Raw genomic sequence first — 23,477 nt, 5'->3', positions numbered from 1 at the left:
CCACAATGTGGTGTACAGGGCACTATAGGTACAATGTAGAGACCTCAGGCACCTGTCTCCTGTATTACATGGAATGTACCAAATGTGTTGAGAACCATTGACCTCAGTTCACAAGACTAAACTTTGACTGTTTCTAAGCAAAACAGAGTTAGGTTGAAAATTCCAGCATAGAAAAAAATATAGAATACAATTTCATGCTGCATTAAAGCTTCCTTAATGATTGAAGAATACACTGCTTGGAATATCCAAGAACATGCCAGGTTTAATCTTGGGGACCTGGCTGTAATCACTTGGAGTGTCATGTATACCCACCACGGGAAAACATGGCGAAGGTTCCAGTGTGTGGTTCACTATAATATATTTTCTGCTTAATATTTGGATGTCTAATCAGGGCAGGTAGGGGCAACACTTCCTCTGGAGCACTGAGTCCAATCTGGTCACCCTGTTATAGGAAGGATATTATTAAATTGGCAAGAATTCAGAAAAGATTTACCAGATTGTTGCTGGGAATGAAAGATTTGAATTATAAATATGGGCTGTACAGGTTGGGTCTTTTTTCAGCAGAGCATAGGAGATCAAGGGGTAACCTTAAAAAGATAAGATGCATTGCAAGGGTCTTTTCCTTCGGGTGGGTGAGTTCAAAACAAGGGGACATATTTTTAAGGTGAGAGGGGAAAGCTTTAAAAAGGACATGAGGGACAAGATTTTTTTACAGGGCATGGTTCATGTGTGGAATGAACTTCCAGAGGAAGTGATTGTTGCAGATACCATTACAACGTTTAAAAGACAATTGGATAAGTACATGAATAGGAATGTTTTGGAGGGATATGGGCCAAATGGAGTTTGGGAACATGTTCACCATAGACTAATTGGAATGAAGGGTCTGTTTTCATGCTGCATGACGCTATAACTCTATAACACTATGATGCTACCAATGGATGACTGATCACTTTATTCCTTGCTCACTTGGAATGGAGAATGGTTGGATCAAGGGACACAAATAGCACTTTTCACATTGTCTACACTTATTGCAGGTTGTTGTCTGTCGTGGCCAAGTGGTTCTGAACCTTATTAAGAAGGCTAATTCCAGCAGCAATTTGCACCCTGTTACAGTGTGATATGGAGGTCTTGTTAAATGATGCTTTTGAGTGGAAGGTCAGGATTCGAATTCAGAGGGTAATGGGGCGGAATAGCTGGTATGGATCTGACTGCTGCTAAAAGAAAAAAAGTTCAAGTCTCATTTCAGTTGGAGTGGATTTGGGATCTGTGTTTTTTCTCTACCCACATTAGAAGTTCTGGTACTGTTAGTCAAGAATTTAAAAGCATACTGACCATTAACATTTACCTGCTCTTGGAGCAAAACTGACCAGGGTGAAACTGATTGGATTATTACCCAGGCCAGTGGCAGTGTCCATATCTCTAGGCCAGAAGGCCTGGGTTCAAGTTCCACTTGGTCCAGAGCTATGTCATAACATCTCTGAATAGATTGATTCAAATCTTTTGATAGCCCTGGAGCAATTAGACAGAGCAGAACGTTAAGAGGTGGAGAATGAACACACTTTCCAAGCATTTAAAAAGCAGACACTATATATCAGGGCAAATTACTACCCAACATACCATTGTAAGTTGACAATAAATATGAACCACACTCTGAACATGAGCACCTCCATAAAAGAGAAGATTAGGGGAAGAGAGAAATGTGATAATTTGTACAAATCTTTAATTGGATACTCTTTTCTTTTGATAGTCTGTGATCTTCAACAAGCAGACATTGTCTTTCTAGTCGATGGATCTGAGAGCATAATTGCTGAAGATTTCAGCTACATTAAATCCTTCATGAAAAACATGGTTAGCTTTTTCAGTATTGTCCCCTGTATGTGCCAGTTTGGTCTGGCTCAATTTAGTACGTCGTTTCGAAAAGAATTTGACCTGAAGGATTTCCCAGACAGAAAGATGTTGATGGCTGAGATTGAAAAAATGGTTCAACTGAATCAAGGAACTCAAATTGGATCAGCGCTGATGCAAGCGACCAGGCTGTTCACGAGAGAGGCAGGTAGTCGAAAAGCTTTGAACGTGCCCCAGTTCCTGATCGTGATCACCGATGGGAGGTCGAAAGAGAATGTGATGGGCCCAGCTGATAACCTGAGGGGCAACGGGATTCAAATTTTGTCCGTAGGGGTAGGGCAGGCAGATCTGAAACAGCTTCTCCAAATCTCCGGGTCACGGGACAGGATCTATTTTGTTGACAGTTTTCGAGATTTGGGCAAGATTAAACGAAGGATTGCCCGCAGTCTTTGTAAGGATCAGCCAGTTCCAGGTGAGTGAATGATTTCTTCTCTCTTTTCTTCAGTTGGCCACTGCTTTTACTGCCCCCTATCTTGGTCACCAGATTAAAGAAAGGTATCTCCTCCAGCTTCCAGTTGCAGTGATTTAAAGATGACATGGAAGGTTCGTTTTCAGACATTTCATCACCACACTAGGTAACATCATCACTGATGTGACTGAAAACAAACCTTCCAGCACAGCGAGCAAACTTACAAACTTACATCCAGATCCTCAACCTGAGCTACAAATCTTCTCAAAACTCGTTAAAAATGACAAATGCAGTCTAGCTGGGTATGATAGTATCATGGTTATACTACTGATCTGATGATGCAAGAAACCTGAGTTTGAACACCACCATAGCATTTGGGAGTTAGCAATCTATTCCAAAAATGTTAATTTAGAGTCATAGAGATGTACAGCACGGAAACAGATTCTTTGGTCCAACCCCGTCCATGCCGACCAGATATCCCAACCCAATCTAGTCCCACCTGCCAGCACCCGGTCCATATCCCTCAACCCTTCCTATTCATATACACATCCAAATGCCTCTTAAATGTTGCAATTGTACCAGTCTCCACCACATCCTCTGGCAGCTCATTCCATACACGAACTACCCTCTGCGTGAAAAAGTTGCCCCTTAGGTCTCTTTTATATCTTTCCCCTCTCACCTTATACTATGCCCTCTAGTTCTGGACTCCCCGACCCCAGGGAAAAGACTTTGTCTATTTATCCAATCCATGGCCCTCATAATTTTGTAAATCTCTAAGGTCACCCCTCAGCCTCCGACGCTCCAGGGGTCAGCCTGTTCAGCCTCTCCCTGTAGCTCAGACCCTCCAACCCTGACAACATCCTTGTAAATCTTTTCTGAACCCTTTCAAGTTTCACAACATCTTTCCGATAGGAAGGAGACTAGAATTGCTTGCAATATTCCAACAGTGGCCTAACCAATGTCCTGTACAACGGCAACATGTCCTCCCAACTCCTGTACTCAATACTATGACCAATAAAGGAAAGCATACCAAATGCCTTATTCACTTTCCTATCTACCTGCGACTCCACTTTCAAGGAGCTATGAACCTGCACTCCAAGCTCTCTTTGTTCAGCAACACTCCCTAGGACCTTACCATTAAGTGTATAAGTCCTGCTAAGGTTTGCTTTCCCAAAATGCAGCACCTCTCCCATGGGGAACCTTGTCGAACGCCTTTCTGAAGTCCATATAGATCACATCTACTGCTCTGCCCTCATCAATCTTCTTTGTTACTTCTTCAAAAAACTCAATCAAGTTTGTGAGACATGATTTCCCATGCACAAAGCCATGTTGACTGTCCCGAATCAGTCTTTGCATTTCCAAATGCATGTACATCCTGTCCCTCAGGATTCCCTCCAACAATATGCCCACCACTGATGTCAGGCGCACTGGTCTATAGTTCCCTGGGTTGTCTTTACCGTCCTTCTTAAACAGTGGCACCACGTTTGCCAACCTCCAGTCTTCCGGCACCTCACCTGTGACTATCGATGATACAAATATCTCAGCAAGAGGCCCAACAATCACTTCTGTAGCTTTCCGCAGAGTTCTCGGGTACACCTGGTCAGGTCCTGGGGATTTATCCACTTATAACCGTTTCAAGACATCCAGCACTTCCTCCTCTGTAATATGGACATTTTGCAAGGTGTCGCCATCTATTTTCCTACAGTCTATATCTTCCATCGTCCGAGTAAAAGTAACAATGAAGCTGTCAAATTTTGTAAACATCCAAATGGTTTATTAATGCCCATTAGGGAAGGAAACTTACTGTTCTCTGTTTTTCATTCATTTGTGGGATGAGGGTGTTGCACTGTGGTGAGTGCTCCATGGCTTCAGCCCTGCCTACATCTGGAATCTCCTTCAGCCTCATCATCAGTATAAAAGTAGGGAAGTTACATTGTAGCTGTGCAGTGCTGTTATAAGACCATACCTGAAGAATCCCTGGCAATTCTCAATTCTCCCTACTTCCCCTAACATTTCTCACATCGTCTACATCCTCTCTGACAATGTTCACTCATATATCACCCCCTGGTGCTCATTAACTAGCCTGTCGACCTGACATTGCACAACTCCCTTTCACCCTCCCCTCCCAGCACCCCCCCCCCCCCCCAACCCCACCAGGCATTGCTCACTCCTATCTCACCCCTGACAATGATTGCCAATGCCCCCACCCCTGACAATGTTCACCTTTCCTTCAGCCCCGAACATTACTCATGTCACCTTCACTTCCATCAATCCCTGTTAAAAGTCAAGTGCGTACAGAGCATGTTTTGCTTGGAACTGGCCGTTTCATTGGGAATTGTATGTGAGCCTGGGCAGAGGGAAGCTGACATCAGAATTGTAAACTTCCCGTAAAAATACTGGAGGGAGGTGGGCACAAGGAGTCACAAGGGCCCAGATCACAGGGTCCTGAGGCAAAACAGTGGTTTAAGTTGTATCATTTACTGTCTACAAGATGCATTACAGAAATGCATCAAAGATCCTCAAGGACAAGGGCAGCAGACACTGCAAGTTCCCTTCCAAACCACTCCCCATCCTGACTTGAAAATATTTCACTGCTCCTTTAGTGTCTCTGGGCCAAATCCTGGAATTCCCTCCCTAATGGTATTATGGTTCTATCTACACCACATGGAACTGCAATGGTTCAAGAAGGTTGCTTTCCACTGCCTTCTCAATATGGAATGAATGCTGGCCTAACCAGCAATGCCTACATCCCATAGTAAATGAAAAGACTATTACCCCTCCCATATCAGATGATAGAGGCCAGTCAAAATAAAACACTGGCTTGGCCAGCAATGACTTAACCCAAGAAGGAATGAAAGGAAAATCATAGTTTCGGCTTCCTAACCCATCTCTGGTTCTAGCAATCACTTTTGGTGAAGATATTTTAACATAGGGATTGTCCGGGGAGTAGGAAATGTGACAATGTGACATTTCAGCTTTGTATCCCACCAAAGTGCAGATGTTGGATCTGGGCAGGATAATTCCACTGCTTGCCTATAGTTGTGATGCAAAGGATCATTGTGCATCATCTGGTCGTACAGTATTCTTACACTGTACGACTCACTTGTTATTATTGTCAAAGTAGAAACAACGATGGCGTTAGAGCTACCAATTTCACTGTTTTAATTAGACAAGCTACTTTTTTTCAGGATGTACCATTGATGTGGCTGTGGGAGTTGACCTCCCCAGTCAAGCACGCTTCTCAAATGCAGTCGGCAGCCAGCTGAACCTGCAGTTGCAGTACCTGGACAGCCTAATCCAACGAATGACGGACTTACAGAACATCAGCTGCATAGCAGGTCACAGTCTCAATGTCAGGGCGGGATTTCACATCACTGACAGAGTTGGAAGGACACGCTTTGACTCCAATTTTGAAAGCTATAATTTAGATGTCTTGGGAAAGGCAAGATCATTTCTGCTGTCAGCGATGGACCAGATCAGTTTGACTGCTGATTATTTGTTGTCGTTTGCAAGCAAATTTGAGCAGGAGTCGAGCAAAAATGTGAAGGTAAAATTTGTTTCAGGAGAAAGGATGAATATCTATGTGAGGTTATCTGTTTTTGGTGAAAGTAGGAAGCAGATATGGGATAGTAGCAAAACGTCTGACCACTTTTGCGGCTGTGTTATTCATAACTCTGGTGTTCTTTGTTTTGCACAGTTCCTATCCATTTCCCCATTATTTTGTCCATTGGAAGCTTCCAAATCATTTCCCAGTGTAACATTTGAAAATTAATGTGATCCCAGATATCCATTGTAAAATTGAAATTAGTTCAAATACCTAGCTTTCAGCTAGATTCTCCATGTTTTCTGGTGGCTGAAGACTCTTAAGCCACTCATGCTGTGTGCTGATCCCTGCTGAACATTAATTCCTACAAAGATGCTGGTCGTGCATTTGTCCTGCTGTACATTGTCCTGTTTAATGATAGCATCCATACATGTGCCCTGAAGCATAAAGATGGTGGCTGTTAACCTGGGCCCGTACCCGGTAGAAGCCTTGCAGTTGTCACTTTGCAAAAGTGAGATAAGCAGCTTTTCATTAAGACTTTGGGGCCTATGCAATCTCTGTGGAACCTCCCCATTCATTCACCAGGTCCATTGCTCCCCTCTGCTCCAACTTGTGAGGATGATGTGGAGGTGCCAGTGTTGGAAGAGGGTGGACAAGGTCAAAAGTTACACGACACAAGGCTATAGTCCTTTAGGTTTATTTTTAATCACAAACTTTCTGAATGCTGCCCCTTCAACAGGCAAACATGGAAGGAGATCGAGAAAGTAGCAGGGCCAGTGCAAATACCTTTTGGCTGATGGTGATGGAGTTTGTGATCCCATCCACTGCTTCTGCAATCCCAATGATGATTACAGCCCAATTTTTCTGGAAGTGCTGATCTACAGCAACCCTTATATCCTTGTGATGCATTACCATAGAAAGATTAAATCTGGTTGTCAAGTCTATAACATGTAGAATTTATAACTTCTGGATGTTTCTATATTTGTTTCATCCACCTTTAGATCCTTGACAACTCATTAAAGTCATGTGACACTGGAAAACTGACAGGATGTGGCATTATCCTTTAATTTTTTTTCAACCAATGTTCACCTCGTACGCTCCACAACAACTACACTTGAATTTTTAAAAAGAGTTGTAATCATTAATGGACAGTGAGCAACTTTAAGATTTTATTTCATTCTGACACTTATCATGTAATATCACCATAATCAATACTAGTCTGATGAGAAATATCAGGGGTTGCTATAGGGATACAATAATATTCTATCCAACTAAAATGCAAATCATGATGAGGTAAATTGCAGCTAAGTTACATTAATTTCCATAGTGACATGGATGTGCTATCATTCCCAAACATCAAGGAAGAAGAACCTTTCCATTCCTTAACCTTGCTGAGTTTCTCCCGCATTCCCTGTATTTGTAAAATTTTACCCAATCTCCTTGACATATTGTTGAAGCATAAGTGATATCTAATCCTGCTCAATGATAAACACATTCATCATAGGTGTTAAACTTCTTATGACGAGTATAATTTGTTTAGATTGATCATTAACTTCCATTATCTTCATTACGTTTAGGACTCTGCCTTTTAGCTGAACTTACACTCAAAACTTTGGGCAATCATGGGATTCATTCCTTCATTATTTCTGTTCTAATTTTGACTTGTGCTGTATTAACCAAATATAATAATGGTGCATTTACCTTCCTTCTGCTTGTCTTTAATCCTTACGTTACATTATTATCTGCATCTAGTATCTGGACTAATTCAAAACCTGGGAATAATTGGCCTTCGTATTCTTTGTGGCAATATACCTTATTTGTTCTATAAGACTGCTTTACTTTGTCCGCTATTGCTAATGCTTTATGAAACCCGATAAAGTACTCAGTTATTACAGACTGTCTCCAGTCAAAACAACAGAATGTTCCAATCTGCCGCTTCTAACTTTTTTTTACAACTCTCTCTCTGTCTCTCTCTCTCTCTCTGTCTCTTTCTAGATGATAGTGATGTTTACGAACGGAGTAGCGGATAGCATGAATAGACTCAAGGAAGCATCAAACAGACTCCGGCTTAATGGTAACTAACTGGGGGTTATCTGTGAGCATGTTTTGAAAACACTGGGGAATACTGATTATATTGAATGTTGGCACTGAACAATAACATTTAATCAGAAACATGCAGGGATGACATTTTCTATTGGGTTTTAGCAAATACATCTGCAACAGATGTTAATTTCTGTCTTAGGTATGATGTTAGATATCCTCCAATTTTCATAAAAATATCGGACATTTAGAACAAAGAGATTCCATTGTTGAAATCAAAACAAAGTTACGAGAAACATTTGTGCCCATTTCCGTCATCGTGACAAGATTTAACAGACAATTTATTGGATAGTCAAACATTCTATTTCTTCCATTTCTGTCTTATACAATGGCATGCTGTTAATGATAGCAAAATGGTTGAGATTTTGAAAGATTGGAATGTTTGTGTTGATAGATCCTTTGGTTTTGTCATATTCTGAAGGATATGGAGAACTTTTTTTTAATTAGTTACAAATGGGAAAGAACAAATTCATGCTGTTTTCTACTGCCAACCCAAATAGAATAGGACTTTTAAGCTGGGCAAGAAACTAAACCTTTTCATATTGAAATGGTGTATACCTCTATGGCGAGAAGGAAAGAGAAGAGAGAGTGGTGGAGCTCATCCAAAATGTTGCCCATATCATAACTGGGAATAAAGAACAGAGGAGAGATTTGTCAAGAGAATACCTGAATTGAAGGATATGTGAAACCCAATAAATCAATCCACCAATGCAATTTTGTAGGAAGTGCATATAAAAAGCAGAACATTATGCAATGAGTTCTGCAATTACCAATACATACATTTTCGTTGCAGAAAAATTATGAGAGGGCAGAATGTTGAGTTCATCTCACATGCCTGTCAATTGCTAGAACCCAAAATACAGATGAATGAGTCATTCCACACTGGGACCACGCTGATTAATAATCCGATCAATGCTGACAGATTTTAACAGTGGGCAATCAATGTTTAATTTTCCAACCAGGTGTCAATACCCTAATCACAGTTGCTATGGAAAACACTGTCGACGTTGATGAGCTTCATGAACTGGAGTTTGGCAGAGGATTTGGCTACAAACGCCAACTGGCCATTGGAATGCGTGATATTGGGGATGCATTGCGCACTGAGATTGTAAGTTACTTTAAAAGAAAACCTAACATCAGAAACAAGTTTTAGGAGAAAACTAATTTCCAAAAACAATCCATTGATTTAGTCATTCGTTGTTTTCTAAACTGATCTCAATTAGACTTTTGAATGATGATAAGTGAATTAGCTGACAAAAGTATAGCCAGTAACTGTGCAGCCAAATGCATAATTAGTTCAATATGCTGTTGCTCATAGTATGTTAAGACAGCCAAGAGCTTACATTTGGAGACCTAGCTCTTCAAAAATACTGAAGTTAATAGTTATCGCTTATATTGTCTAAAACATCATGAACTGAATTTTTTAGTTCCTCATTTGGTGTTTTCGGGCTCTGGATGGCGTTCTCACTGCCCAACTGCCTGCCACCAACCTGTCCTCAAGTTTGCATGGGACAGGTAAGGTCTAGCACCAGGGCTGCATCCTTGTCAGCATCAGTATTGAGGGAGGAAGTCAGGGACAGGGATTCTATTCCCACAGCTATATGGCACAAATTGGGATGCCTCAGATTGAGATTCCCCAATTGTCTCCTGTCCTCAAATTCACCCTTTGTTCTGGGAAACTATATAAATAATCTAAACCTATTATGAAATCAATTGTAGACATTTCATCTCCAACAAGAAACTCTGAAAGTGGTCACCCATTGTTTTTTGCTTTCTCATGTCCAAGTCTCAACTGTATTAGTTAAATATTGGCTATACTTTGAATTGCAAAGACTTTCGGTTTATTTATCAGTCACTCAAACCAGATATTTCTCTTAGTTTACATGTATAGTTTCAATCTCCAATTCTAAAATAACATGAAATTAGGTATTTTAATTAAGATCTTCTCTGCTGTCTTGGAGGTTAGAACTAGACACAATATTTGGTATTTAGCTTGAAGAGAGCATGTGACAGTTCCATAAAATTCCCTCTTTGCAGCGCTGTATGAAGCTAATTGTTCCTCACCCTACACAGATGCAAAAATAAGACAGGATAATATGTCAATCATAAAAGATGTTGCTAAACCTGGTTAAATATTCTCAAAATTGTATGTTGTTCCAGGACACAGTTGCAGAAAGAGAATGCTGTGATATAATTTGCAAGTGTTTAGGACAACCGGGTAAACATGGACGACAAGGAGAGCAAGGAGTTAAAGTAAGACAAAATATGACTGTTACTGTTAGGATTGAGATTTGTTAAAATGATTCAGGTACAGTTGCGATTACTAGTAATCAGAAAATACCATTCAAATCCCACCAGATAAACACAGCTTAAAATAAATATATACATCAAGGACAATGACCACAAAGTTGTTAAAGTTTTGCAGAAACCAGCTGGTTTATGAATGTCCTATTGGGAAACAAACATGCATGTTGCAGCAGAGTCAATGGGCTGAATGGCCTAATTTTGTTACTGTGGTTTATGGCTTGTGAGAGGTCTGGCCAATAGATGACTCTGATTTCATAGCAAAACAAAGTACAGCAAATGCTCGAGATCTAAAATAAAAACAGGGAGTGCTGGAGAAACTGAGCAGGCCTGATAGCAAATATGTAGCAGAACCCCTCTTCAAATGTGGTTAATTTTTAGATGCTGTTTGAAGTGGCCTATCAATTCACTTAGTTGCATTAAGGGTAACTAGAGATTAAAAAAAAACAGGCCTCAACCCAAGAACAAATTCAAAAAGAAGATTTAATTTGGCAGTACAAACTGCGTGTATGTTTAAATGATTTTAATACTTTCAGCAACAATGAGGAAATAAAAGTCTCTGCAGTTTTTATACAATGTCAATTTTTAAGAATTTCCGTTTGTCATTTAAAAAACATTAAACCAATTTAATGAGCTTTAATGTTGATGAGAATGTTGTGATGGTCTCTGCTGGGCTCTGAAGATCTCTTTATAATTGTGAGGCAAATGTTCCAATGGAATTCTGTTGTAATTTTGCTGGGAATATGGGAGAGAGACCATATAAATAACTTTTACCTTAGTATTCCAACTTTCAGTTTACAAGGGAGTTTGCAGCTTGTCTTGTAATGACTAACCTCAAATTAATCCAACCAAGATTTATTGGCATGGGAGGCAACCAGAGACAAGCACACAATTTCTTTCTTTTCCTTCTGTCCTTAGTCTTCCAATCACTGGGTGGATGATTGATGAACAAGAACAGACTGCTGAATGGTGGGGTGCACCAGATCTTTAGTGTTATATTCAAGAAAACCATGCTGGCTCTCTTGCAAATTGGACTGATAATTCTTTAGAGTTGTACAGCACAGAAACACACCCTTCAGTCCAACTCATTCATGCTAACCAGATATCCAAAATGAATCTAGTCTCATTTGCCAGCATTTGGCCTATCTCCCTCTAAACCCTTCCCATTCATATATCCATCCAGATGTCTTGTAAATTTTGTTATTGTACCAGCCTCCACCACTTCCCCTGGCAGGTCATTCCATATATGCACCAGTCTCTGCCTGAAAAAGATGCTACTTCTAAATCTTTTCCCTCTCACCTTAAACCTAGGCTTTCTAGTTTTGCACTCCCCTTACCCTTGGAAAAAAATCTTCTCTGTTCACCCTATTCATTCCCCTCATAATTTTATAAACCTCTATAAGGTCACCTCTTAGCCTCTGACACTTAAGGGAGAACAGCCCCAGCCTTTTCAGCCTCTCCTTGTAGCTCAAACCCTTAAACCCTGGCAGCATCCTTGTAAATCTTTTCTGCACCCTTTCAAGTTTCACAGCATCCTTCCTTTAGGAAGGAGACCAGAATTAAATGCAGTATTCCAAATGTTGCCATCAGCTCCAGCTGAAAAAAAAAATCTCAAAGGAGCATCGCTTACAGCTACGATTTTTTTCCATCCACCATTTTGGATTTCCCACTTTCTTGGGGACACTAAAGAGGGGATTGGGTGGTGGGGGCACTTGATGGAAGAGGTGAGTTGTGGTACTGGCAGATGAAATTATTACCCCGTTGTGGATCTTGCAGCTTGTTCCATAGTTTACAGTTCTTATAAAGGAATTGTGCAGGGGGAGACCATTGCTGGGTAAATGAAGGGAACTGCCTCTTGACCCATTAATTTTGACGGGGCTGCTAAGAGGACTTTTCAGTGGGTGCCTAGCCATGCTGACGTTGGGGACAAAGTCTCTATTATCACTGCATAATAAAATTAGAAAACATCTCTCATCAATCTAGTGACAGTGTGTTTTCTATCTATGTTTGTGTTAGGTCTGTGTTAATTTTGCTGACCTCAGCCAAGCTATAATAATTAATTTCAATTAATTACACAACCATGAATTGTAAAAAAAGAGGATTTCTGATGCTATATAGAAACCAAGGCTGAGAGCCACCTATTTATGGAAAATGAATAAAATCATGATTGAGAATGGCTGTCAGGCTCCATGTGGTGAAATGGTACCTCAGCTCCCACTGACTATACTCTCATTGGTGAGAGTCAGAAGATACCTGATATCCATGGAACTTTACATTAGCATAGGATCATCAAGGTATTCAGGGCAGAGCAGGAGAGAACATTGGTGGGAGATAAATTAGACAGTTAGGAAAACCTGTCTCCAATTATTTTCCTGCCTTTTCCTTAAAGGCCCAAAATCTAGGCATCAGGGCCCCATTCGCAAAACCTCTTCCACTGGCAAACCTAGACAGTGAAGGCTGTAAACCAACCCATCTTCTTACCCTGACTTAGAAGCAATCAACAGGAGTGTTTGCTCTTAAACCTTCCAGCTTGGTCAAAGTATTGGTGATCAGTTTGATCATCTGAATGTTACTGTTGGAACACCAACATATCAGGGATTGATGGGCTATGAGAAATGAAGAAATGCTTGTCAACTGTCCATTTTTAGTCAATGTATCATTGACAGTTTATGAAGGACTTATTGTTCCCCTTTGTGAATGAGCTGATTTTTCCCCAGTAAGTGGAGGAGGGGCCAGGGAATACACTTCAGGCCATGGCACTGAGGTGGGGCTACACTAAAGGGACGTTTACACCTTGTTTTGTTTTATATACTACCCTCTGATTGTAATATGGGCTAAAAATAAGTAAACAACTTACTACTGGCAAAGGCATCCACTAATACCAGAGCAACAAAAGCATCCATCTCAATAATGTTACCATAGTAACAACCAGCAGCAGAGGATCCACTAACTCTGCATTCTTATCAACTTTCTGATCGGTCCACCACACTCCTGGTAGAATTGCAAGGGGTGCAGAAAGGTGGCTCCAAAGTGTCTGATGAATAGCTTATGCCCAATTTTCCTGCTCTGCAGATTCTGCCTGACCTGCTGTGCTTTTCCAGCACCACACTCTTAACTCCAAAGTGTCTGAGGCAATTTGTCAAATGGAATATTTTGCTGGACTGAAACATGGAGACAACATCATATTTTCTTCTTTGCTTTGTGAACAGAGGATTTTGAGGACAATTGCATGGTCCTGTCTTTCAGCTTGGCAGGAACTCAGTTAAAAACACACTGAGTCCCTGTTATCTATGAAGGATAAGGGCACAGATACAACTCTTGTGTACTGTGAAAGGCCTTGCGATATTTACTAAGGCAGATCTGATGAGACATTGGCCCCAGACCCCACTTTGAATTTATCCTAATCTCATGACAATGAGTAGCAAACTAGCAGATAACAAAGACTGAGTGCTTTCAAAACCAAGGATTGAACTTGAATCCTTCCTGGCGTATGGGTTTTTGATCATACCAATGAGTTCAAACACCTATTGAAATAGATTAAAACACCTAGAAGTGAAATGATCTTCTCTGAATCTATGCCTGTTGGGTTACGATTTATGTGACTGATATTATTGCAGGGCATCCTAGGACCACCAGGAACATTGGGTTATGCAGGTGAAGATGGTGGTATGGTAAGTAGACAAGCTGAAAATGTTTGTTGAGATGAATAAGGTTTTGCATGGAAATGAGAAAGAATTCTGGGCATTTTTTAAGAAAAAGGGATTATTTTTGATTGAGTCAACAAAACATCGCACTTGGATAAAATGAGTGTATGGTATCAGAAATTGCATTAATCAGACCATCCTTAAAAGAGTTGAGATGGCTCACAATTTGGTACAGATTGCCAAACCTCATACAGAAAAGAGACACTTTGGAGAAGAGATATAGGGCAGCACAGTGGCTCAGTGGTTAACACTGCTGCTTCATAGTGCCAGAGACCCAGCTCGAATCCAGCCTCAGGTAGCTGTGTGGAGTTTGCATGTTCTCTCCATGTCTGCCTGGGTTTCTGCTGAGTTCTCTGGTTTCCACCCACAGTCCAAAGATATGCCGGTTAGGTGGATTGGTCATGCTAAGCTGACCCTTAGTGTCCAGGGATGTTTAGATGAGCCATAATAATTGTAGGGTTAGGGTGGGGGGGAAAACAGCCTCTTTCCACACTGGAATGGATGGAATTTATTTCCAGTGATGTGGGTCACTCCATCGGCTGAAGAATTACTGGGAGCCACTTAGGTCTTCTGTGCAGGAGGCCCAAAGGAATTTAAGTGTACTCCAGCATCTAACTGGCCAACCTTGGGAAACCCCATTCTGTTACAGGTGCTGTAGGATGCAAAAACTGCCCCCAAAGGCTGCCAGCCAGTCAGCAATCAGAAACTCTCCATTTCTGGAATGTCACTGGGAGCAGTGGCTGCTGCCAGCAATGCTCTGAGGATTAATGCTGGATCTCTGGAGAAAGGAGCAGGATGAGGAGAGGACATAGGATTGATGAATAGGAAGAGGGGAATTTGATGCAATGGCAAGAGCATGACTTTCAGCCGCCCCCTCACTCTTCGTGATACTGGGTTCTCAATCAAGGACTAGGTACCTTCAATAAGGGAACCACCTTATGAGGATGCCTGACACAGTTGGCTGGACAGCCTTCAGGAGCCACAGGAGGCCTACTTGAGTCCCATTAAACCCCTTAGCCAATACTAACCCAATAAGCTCAGGGATAACAGTCTTTAAATTGATGAATGATTAACTTGATTGGCGGATAATTGCACAAAATGGAACGTTAGGACTGATGGTTGGTCTGGTTATAAAGAACAACAGAGAATGACTAATCAAGAGTAAAAACAAAGAATATGTCAGGAGGCTAGCTAGCAATGTAAAATAAATAGGACGAATTTCTACAGGTATCTAAAAAGAAGAGTAAATAAAGTAAATGATGGCTATCCAGAGAATGGACTGTTAACAGTAGACAATAAGGAAATAGATGAACTGAACAAATATTTTACTTCTGTCAATGCTATTGTGTGATTGGAATGGGTTTGGCCACATAGATCTCATTGAGTGTGAGTTCCCTGATTGAGAGTTGTTAATCTGGTACAAACAGGAGTCAGAGGGATTTTCCTCATTTTCGGGACAGGCTGTGAGCGAGCTGGTCAGAGTCCATTTACTGTGTGACTGTAAATAAAGGATGACTTGCTGACAGCATACCAGCCTCTGTGGCATTATTTCAACTATAATGGTTAGAAAGAAAAAAATCTCAGTATTAGCTTTAAATCAGGAGTTCAAAGGAAGAAAGTGACTCATTGCAGTTAGAGTCACCAAGACAATGGTCCCAAGCAAACTGAATAAGATGCTGACTGACAAATCTTCAGATCCAGAAGAACTTCAGCATTGGGACTGAAAAGAGGCTGCTAAATAGGTCATAGATGTGGTGTTGCTAATATTCAAACACTCTGGAAAGGCTCCATCAGACTGGAAATAACTAATATAACTCTTATATTCAAAATGGGAGGGAGTCAGAAAACATGAATGTATAGGCCAGCTAACTTGACATCTGTTATGGAGTGTTCAACTTGATCATTAAGGAGGTTATTGTTAGGCACATAGAAAAACTCAAGATAATCAGGAAGAGTCAATATGGCTTTGTAAAAGGGAAATCATATTTAACCAATTTATTGGAGGTGCTTGAAGAATAAGGAGGAGCCTGTTGATGTACTGAAATTTGATTTCCTGAAGGCATTTCAATAAAGTACCATATAAAAGGTTATTGCAGAAAATAACAGCATATGGTATTGGGGTAACATACTAGAATGGTTAGAAGATGGATTGGCTGGTCTTTTACTCATTAGCAAGTTGTGAAGAGTAGTGCCCTGCAGGATTCTGTGCTGAGGTTAGAATTTTTAAAATTTATATCAATGTCTTGGATGAGGGGATTGATTGGCATTTTGGCTAATTATGCAAATGACACATAAATAAGCAGCAAGAATGTTGTGAATGTGGGATTCAGACTGATATAGATTGACAGAGTGCACAGAAATCTGACAGATTAAGTCTCATAGAATCCTTGCGGTGTGAAAACAGGCCATTTGGCCCAACAAGTCCACACCGACCCTCAGAATTTCCCATCCAGACCCATTCCCCTACATTTCCCCTGACTATGCACCTAACCTACACATCCTTGAACACTATGGGCAATTTAGCGTGTGCATTTCAACTAACCTGCACATTTTTGGACTGTGGGAGGAAACCGGAGCACCCGAAGGAAACCCATGCAGACACTGGAAGAATATACAAACTCCAAACAGACAGTCGCCCGAGGTTGGAATTAAACTGGGTCCTTGGCGCTGTGAGTCAGCAGTTCTAACCACTGAGCCATCATGCCACCGCCCCTAATGTGGGAAAATGAGAAATTGCTCATTTTGGCAGGAAGAATATGAAAAACAGAGAAGTACCCAAACGGAAAATGATTGCAGAATTCTGAGGTAGAGAGGGATTTAGTGTTTAAGTCACAAAATATTAGTATGCAGGCACAGCAAATAATCAAGAAAGCGAATGGAATGCTATCCTTTATTAGGAGAGGAATTGAAGTTAAAAGTCAGGATGTGTCTGTTATCCAGGGCATTTTAAATCCTGCGTGGTGTTTTGCCTGCCCTTATTTATTGAAGGATGCAACTGTTTTGGAGGTGATTCAGAGGAGGCTTACTTGATTGATCCCTGGAATGAGTGGAGTGCCTTAAGAGGAAACGTTGGACAGACTGGGCTTGTTTTAGTGGGGTTTAGAAGAGCAAGGAATGATTTGGTTCATCCCTGAACAGTGTCGATGAGGAAGATGTAGAGATGAGTCCAGAGGGATTGCTCTTGTTTTGGAAAGAGATGAAGGGAATTATTTTTCTGATTGTTTTATAACTTTGGAACTTTCTATCTCTGAGAGTGGAGGAGTCAGGGTTATAAATTATCTTTACAGTAGAGATAGATAGATTCTCATTAGGTGAAGGAATCGAAGATTATCAGGGCGATGGGGAGGTGGAGATGGGAATGTGGAATTCAAAATGCAAACAAGTCAGCCATAATCTTATTGACTGGTGGAGCAACTTCTATTCATAATGCATATGTACATATCCCATTGCTAAAGAGTGTGTATCCTGTGTCAGGCACTTCTCATCCTAAACTAAATTGACAACAGTTTTCCCAACGCCCCTCACCCCCCTTGCCATCAGGACTGATTCACTTAATTTAAGCTGTTATGGTGGGATGGGTGGGGTTGCTGGGGAAGAAAATATTCTGACACCGGAGCAGTAGAGGTTGGTTTTTTAGATTCTTAATTATAAAAGCTTAAAGAGGGATGTTTTCAGATGATTAGAGGATTGAAAATGCTATTTCTTCTGGTGGTGGCTGTCTGGATAAACCTGGCATAATTCTAAAAGGAGTAAACCTCAGTATTTCAGGATAATATTAGGAAGCAGTTCTTCTCAGAAAGGCCAGTAGAAATCTGAATGTCTCTCCCTACAACAGGTATGAAGGCTAGTTCAATCAATGATTTCGAAATGAAGATCACTAGATTTTTGTTAGATAAGGACATGACGGATCACAGAACCAAGACAGGAGAGGAGTTAAGATGAGCCATGATTGAATTGGAGTGACGTGATGGCTTAACATGCCGAAGGCCTTATATTGCTGCTGTGGTTCCCAGGAACTTTGCTACTTACCTTTGGCAGTATTTTTATCTGTTGTGGCATCCAGATGACCGTGCAAGAGGTGAAGTTGAAAATGATCTGCCCAGTTGCCATGAGATCTGATTCAAGTTTCCACTCATGTTACAGCAAAGGGAATGGGATTATAAACATTCTAATAATTGGTTTCAGACTTTTCTTTGAGTGTTACCTTCTTCAAGGGAGGGCAAATGAAAAAGGCAAAGGTAAATTCATGATATCTCAGAGTTAGAAAGGCCCATCGAAGGCTCATACTTAACATTTCTATAGTTGGTTGAAAGCAGGAGATGTTCATTGGATTTTGCCAGGAGCTGCTGGGGTTTGAGACCCTCCTGCTCAGCAGGTGTGTAATAGCATCTTTGAACAGAGAAGAACAAAAAAGTGCTACGTTCTCTACACTACCTCTAAGTCAGAAGGCACAGGCACAAGTCCTACCTGCTCCAGAAATGTATTATAACACATATTAAGTAAAAATATCTAGAATGAGGGGTCACTTTAAAATGAAGGGGTCGCACATCTAAGAAAATAAAATTTAAGAGAAAGGATAAAGATAATTTGTTCTTTCTTCAGTGATAGGTGGGCACTGTGGGATTGGAGTACATTATTTCCCTTCCAATTCCAATTTAATGTAATTCCCTCCTCCTTGCCCTATACTTCCTTTTTGTTGTTGCTGTACTGTCACTGTTGAACAGTGCAAGTTATCTGTTAATTGTTTAACCAGTAGCGTGGGTGATTGGCCGGTGATGTAGTCAAAAATAAAAGGAACATATTTTATGCTAGTGGGGTGTTAGTTTCTGGACAGGAGGAGAATCCAGAATGTGTTTGTTCTGAGCTTTAGATTTACAATAAAACCTTTATAATCTCTGACAGTATTTTGCTGCCTGATTCAACACATGGGGATTGTTATTTTCAAACACGGTGTGCGGTTGAATCCTGGGTGTATCTGCGAGCACTTTGATGCTGATATCATGCTAGAGGCCCTTTTACTCAATCATTAATTATTCTTTGGTCTTTCTTAGGGTGATAGGGGTCCTCCAGGCATTACAGGACCTCGAGGAATTGAAGGATGTCAAGGCAGCAGGGGCTTCACGGTTTGTGTTTATTGAGCAAACGTCCATTGTGGATGATTTATTTTTGATGATTTATACTTTTATTGTTAACTGGCAAACTTTGTCATTCAGGGAGAAAGAGGCTATCGAGGAGAGAAGGTAAATATATTTTCAGGTTTGATGAATATTTAATTGCAAAACATACTTTATTTTGCTACAGTTGTATTAGTTTTTGTTTTGTTCTTTGTCTGGTTCACTGATGGATTAATGTTTCCTTGGCAGGGTGAAGCAGCTGAGAATGGTGCACCTGGGACAAATGGAGAGCAGGTACCTTCGTATTCAAACTCAATGTGGGGAGACTGCTCCTGACAATTCATCATGTCTGGGTTAGATAGATTGTAAGTTATAGACAGCAGGTGTTTATCAGTAGTATTTCACCAGAAGTCCAAAGCTAAGATGTAAATGATCAGTATATTTATATTGTATATTTAAACCATTTTCTAGGAACTGGAAAGATTGTTAGGATGCCAGAAAAAAGGTGCAGTTAGCAAGTGAACATACTTGAAGCTCACATTTGCTACTATTTTCACCTGCATCAGTCAGATGTGGAAGACTAGTTGAGATTTATCTCTTTGTCAGTGTTCTGCACTCAATCCCTATTGAATGTGCCAAGGCACAGTCATCCAACAACTCATCACTCAAACGACTGCTTCAAGATTAAGGCTTGAAATTGGGCATTGCAAAGCCATGCTCCCACAGAAAAGCATCAAGTGCAAGTACAGTATTATCCTAACGTAATGTTTTCTTATGGTCTCTCCGAATGGAGAGCCAATTAGAGAAGTATCTGTAGCTGATTTTTCCATAGTCTGAGGTGTAGTGGGGGAATTGGTGATGTGATTTTAATGTCACTGCACCAATAAAGCTAATGAACCTAATGAAGAACATGGGTATTATTCCTACACTAGCAGTTGATGAAATTTCAGTTGGCTTGTAGGCTCTGGAGTATTGACCATGAATTATTAGAAACTGTCTCTAAAAAAACCCATCTGATTCATGAATGTTCCTTAGGGAAAGAAACCTGCCCTTCTTACCTGTTGTGACCTACTTGTCAGTCCAGACCTGCAACATTGTGCTCAAGGACAATTAAAGATGAGCAACAAATGCTGGCCTTGCTTGTGACTCCCACGAATAATTTAAAAGAATAGTTAGCGCTGCTTTACAGTGAGGCTCCCCTCTCGGAAGATATCATAGAATTCCTACAGTTTGGAAACAGGCCAATTGGCCCATCGAGTCCACACTGATCTTCTGAAGATCATCCCTCCCAGACCCACCCCCCCTACACTATCTTTGCATTCCCCATGGCTAATCCACTCGGCTGCAAATCCCTGGGCACTTTGGGTAATTTAGCATGGCCAGTTCACCTAACCTGCACATCTTTGGGCTTTAAAACCAGAGCACCAGCAGGAAATCCATACAGAAATGGGAGAATGTGCAAACGCCACACAGCTAGTCACCCAAGGGTGGGATTGAACCCAGGTCCCTGACACTGTGAAGCAGCAGTGCTAACTACCGATCCACCATGCCTCCCCTCCCATTTGCTATTTTTTCACTACCTCTGGGTCAAAATTATGGAACTTTCTCCGTAATCGCATTGTGGATGTACCTACACGAAACAAAAGACAGCAGAGGTTCAAGAAGTCAGCTCATCACCACCTCAAGGATAATTAGATAATTAATTCCCTACAGTGTGGAAACAGGCCGTTTGGCCCAACTGGTCCACACCGACCCTCTGAAGGGCAGTGTTTGAAGAGAAATAAGACGGTCTTATTTTCTGGGTCTGTAGATTGTGAAGGAGTGATATGTGCTTCTTGTCGGATGTGGGAGTTTAAAGAGAGTTTAAGGGTTACTGCGGATTATAGTTGCAATAAATGCTATTGCTCGCAAATCTTATCAGATCGGTTGGATCGACAATGAGAAGCATTGAGGAATTTGCAACAGTATGTGATGGATGGCAGTTATAAGAAGGGGCGAAAGTCTCAGAAACGGTCGTATAGATGGGTTAACTCCAGAAAAGGCAAGAGAGGTAGGCAGATAGTGCAGGAGTCTTCCCCATTTCAAATAACTATGCTGATTTGGAAAATGTAGGGGGTAATGGATTCTCAGAGGAACGTAGCACGAACAGCCAAGTTTCTGGTATTGAGACTGGCTCTAATGCAATGAGGGGTATGTTGGGTTACAAGAGATCAGTTGTGTTAGGGGATTCTCTAGTCCTGGCTAAAGACAGACATTTCTGTGGCCAGCAGCGAAAAATCAGAATGGTGTGTTGCTTCCCTGGTGCCAGGATCAAGGATGTCTCAGAGGGTGCAGAATGTTTTCAAGGGGGAGAGGGGCAAGCAAGAGGTCATTGTCCACATTGGAACCATTGACATAGGAAGGGAAAAGGTTGAGATTCTGAAGGGAGATTAGAGAGTTAGGTAGGAATTTAAACAGGAGGTCCTTGAGAATAGTAAGATCTGGATTACTCCTGTGCAACAAGCTAATGAGGGCAGGAATAGAAGGATAGAGTAGATGAATGCATGGCTGAGGAGCTGGTGTATAGGAGAAGGAATCACACTTTTGGATCATTGGAATCTCTTTTGGGGTAAGAGTGACCTGTACAAGAAGGGCGGATTGCACCTAAACTGGAAGGGCACTAATATACTGGCAGGGAAATTTGCGAGAGCTGCTCAGGAGGATTTAAACTAGTAAAAAAGGCTTTAGAAAGGATAGAAAGGGAGGCAAGAGAGGAGGGGGAGTGACATTTTTGATATGGGATAGCATTACAGCTGTGCTGAGGGAGGATATACATCCAGGGAAGTTATTTGGGTGGAACTGAGAAATAAGAAAGGGATGATTACCTTATTGGAATTGTACTATAGACCCCCTAATAGTAAGAGGGAAATTGAGAAACAAATCTGTAAGGAGATCTTAGCTATCTGTAAGAATAATTGGGTGGTTATGGTAGGGGATTTTAACTTTCCAAACACAGACTGGGACTGCCATAGTGTTAAGGGTTTAAGTGGAGAGGAATTTCTTAAGTGTGTACAAGAAAAGTTTCTGATTCAGTATGTGGATTTCCCTACAAGAGAAGGTGCAAAACTTGACCTACTCTTAGGAAATAAGGCAGGGCAGGTGACTGAGGTGTCACTGGGGGAGCACTTTGGGGCCAGCGATCATAATTCTGTTAGATTTAAAATAGTGATGGAAAAGGATAGACCAGATCTAAAAGTTGAAGTCCTAAATTGGAGAAAGGCCAATTTTGATGGTATTAGGTGGTTGGGGGACCTAGGCAAGAACTTTCAAAAACTGATTGGAGGCAGATGGTCGCAGGTAAAGGGACGGCTAGAAAATGAGAAGCGTTCAGAAATTAGATAACAAGAATCCAGAGAAAGTATATTCCTGTCATGGTGAAAGGAAAGGCTGGTAGGTATAGGGAATGCTGGATGACTAAAGAAATTGAGGCTTTGGTTAAGAAAAAGAAGGAAGCATGTATAAGGTATAGACAGGATAGATCGAGTGAATCCTTAGAGTATAAAGACAGTAGGAGTATACTTAAGAGGGAAATCAGGAGGGCAAAAAGGGGACATGAACTAACTTTGGTAAATAGAATTAAGGAGAATCCAAAGTGTTTTTACAAAAACATTAAGGACAAAAGGGTAACTAGGGAGAGAATAGGACCTCTCAAAGATCAGCAAGGCGGCCTTTGTGTGGTGCCGCAGAAAATGGGGGAGATACTAAATGAGTATTTTGCATCAGAGTTTACTGTAGAAAAGGATATGGAAGATATAGACTGTACGGAAATAGATGGTGACACCTTGCAAAATGTCCATATTACAGAGGAGGAAGAGCTGGATGTCTTGAAGTGCATAAAGGGTGGATAAATCCCCAGGGTCTGATCAGGTGTACCCTTGAACTCTCTGGGAAGCTAGAGAAGTGATTGCTGGGCCTCTTGCTGAGATATTTGTATCATCAATAGTCACAGGTGAGGTGCTGGAAGACTGGAGGTTGGCAAATGTGGTGCCAGTGTTTACGAAGGGTGGTTCAGACAAGCCAGGGAACTATAGAACAGTGACCCTGACCTCGGTAGTGGGCAAGTTGTTGGAGGGAATCCTGAGAGACAGGATTTATATGTATTTGGAAAGGCAAGAACTTATTAGGGATAGTCAACATGGCTTTGTGCTTGGGAAAGCAGTCTCACAAACTTGATTGAGTTTTTTGAAGAAGTAATAAAGAGGATTGATGAGGGCAGAGCAGTAGATGTGATCTATATGCACTTCTGTAAGGTGTTTGACAAGGTTCCCCATGGGAGACTGATTAGCAAGGTTAGATCTCACGGAGTACAGGGAGAACTAGCCATTTGGATACAGAACTGGCTCAAAGGTAGAAGACAG

General features: G+C 41.2%; 1 protein-coding gene across 1 annotated transcript in view; it reads left to right on the top strand.

Annotated features, from left to right (window-relative positions):
• LOC122564270 (collagen alpha-6(VI) chain-like) overlaps positions 1-23,477 on the top strand; it is a 106,646-nt gene that overhangs the window by 25,675 nt on the left and 57,494 nt on the right. Inside the window, exons 9-17 of the mRNA XM_043718945.1 lie at positions 1,748-2,317; positions 5,503-5,861; positions 7,854-7,932; positions 8,921-9,066; positions 10,119-10,211; positions 13,880-13,933; positions 19,018-19,089; positions 19,180-19,206; positions 19,330-19,374. Coding sequence (XP_043574880.1) covers positions 1,748-2,317; positions 5,503-5,861; positions 7,854-7,932; positions 8,921-9,066; positions 10,119-10,211; positions 13,880-13,933; positions 19,018-19,089; positions 19,180-19,206; positions 19,330-19,374 — 1,445 coding nt within the window. The remainder of the gene's footprint in view (positions 1-1,747; positions 2,318-5,502; positions 5,862-7,853; positions 7,933-8,920; positions 9,067-10,118; positions 10,212-13,879; positions 13,934-19,017; positions 19,090-19,179; positions 19,207-19,329; positions 19,375-23,477) is intronic.

Source organism: Chiloscyllium plagiosum, chromosome 29 (genome assembly GCF_004010195.1).
Source record: "Chiloscyllium plagiosum isolate BGI_BamShark_2017 chromosome 29, ASM401019v2, whole genome shotgun sequence".
Classification (NCBI taxonomy): domain Eukaryota; kingdom Metazoa; phylum Chordata; class Chondrichthyes; order Orectolobiformes; family Hemiscylliidae; genus Chiloscyllium; species Chiloscyllium plagiosum.
This window is presented reverse-complemented; position numbering and strand designations above follow the sequence as displayed.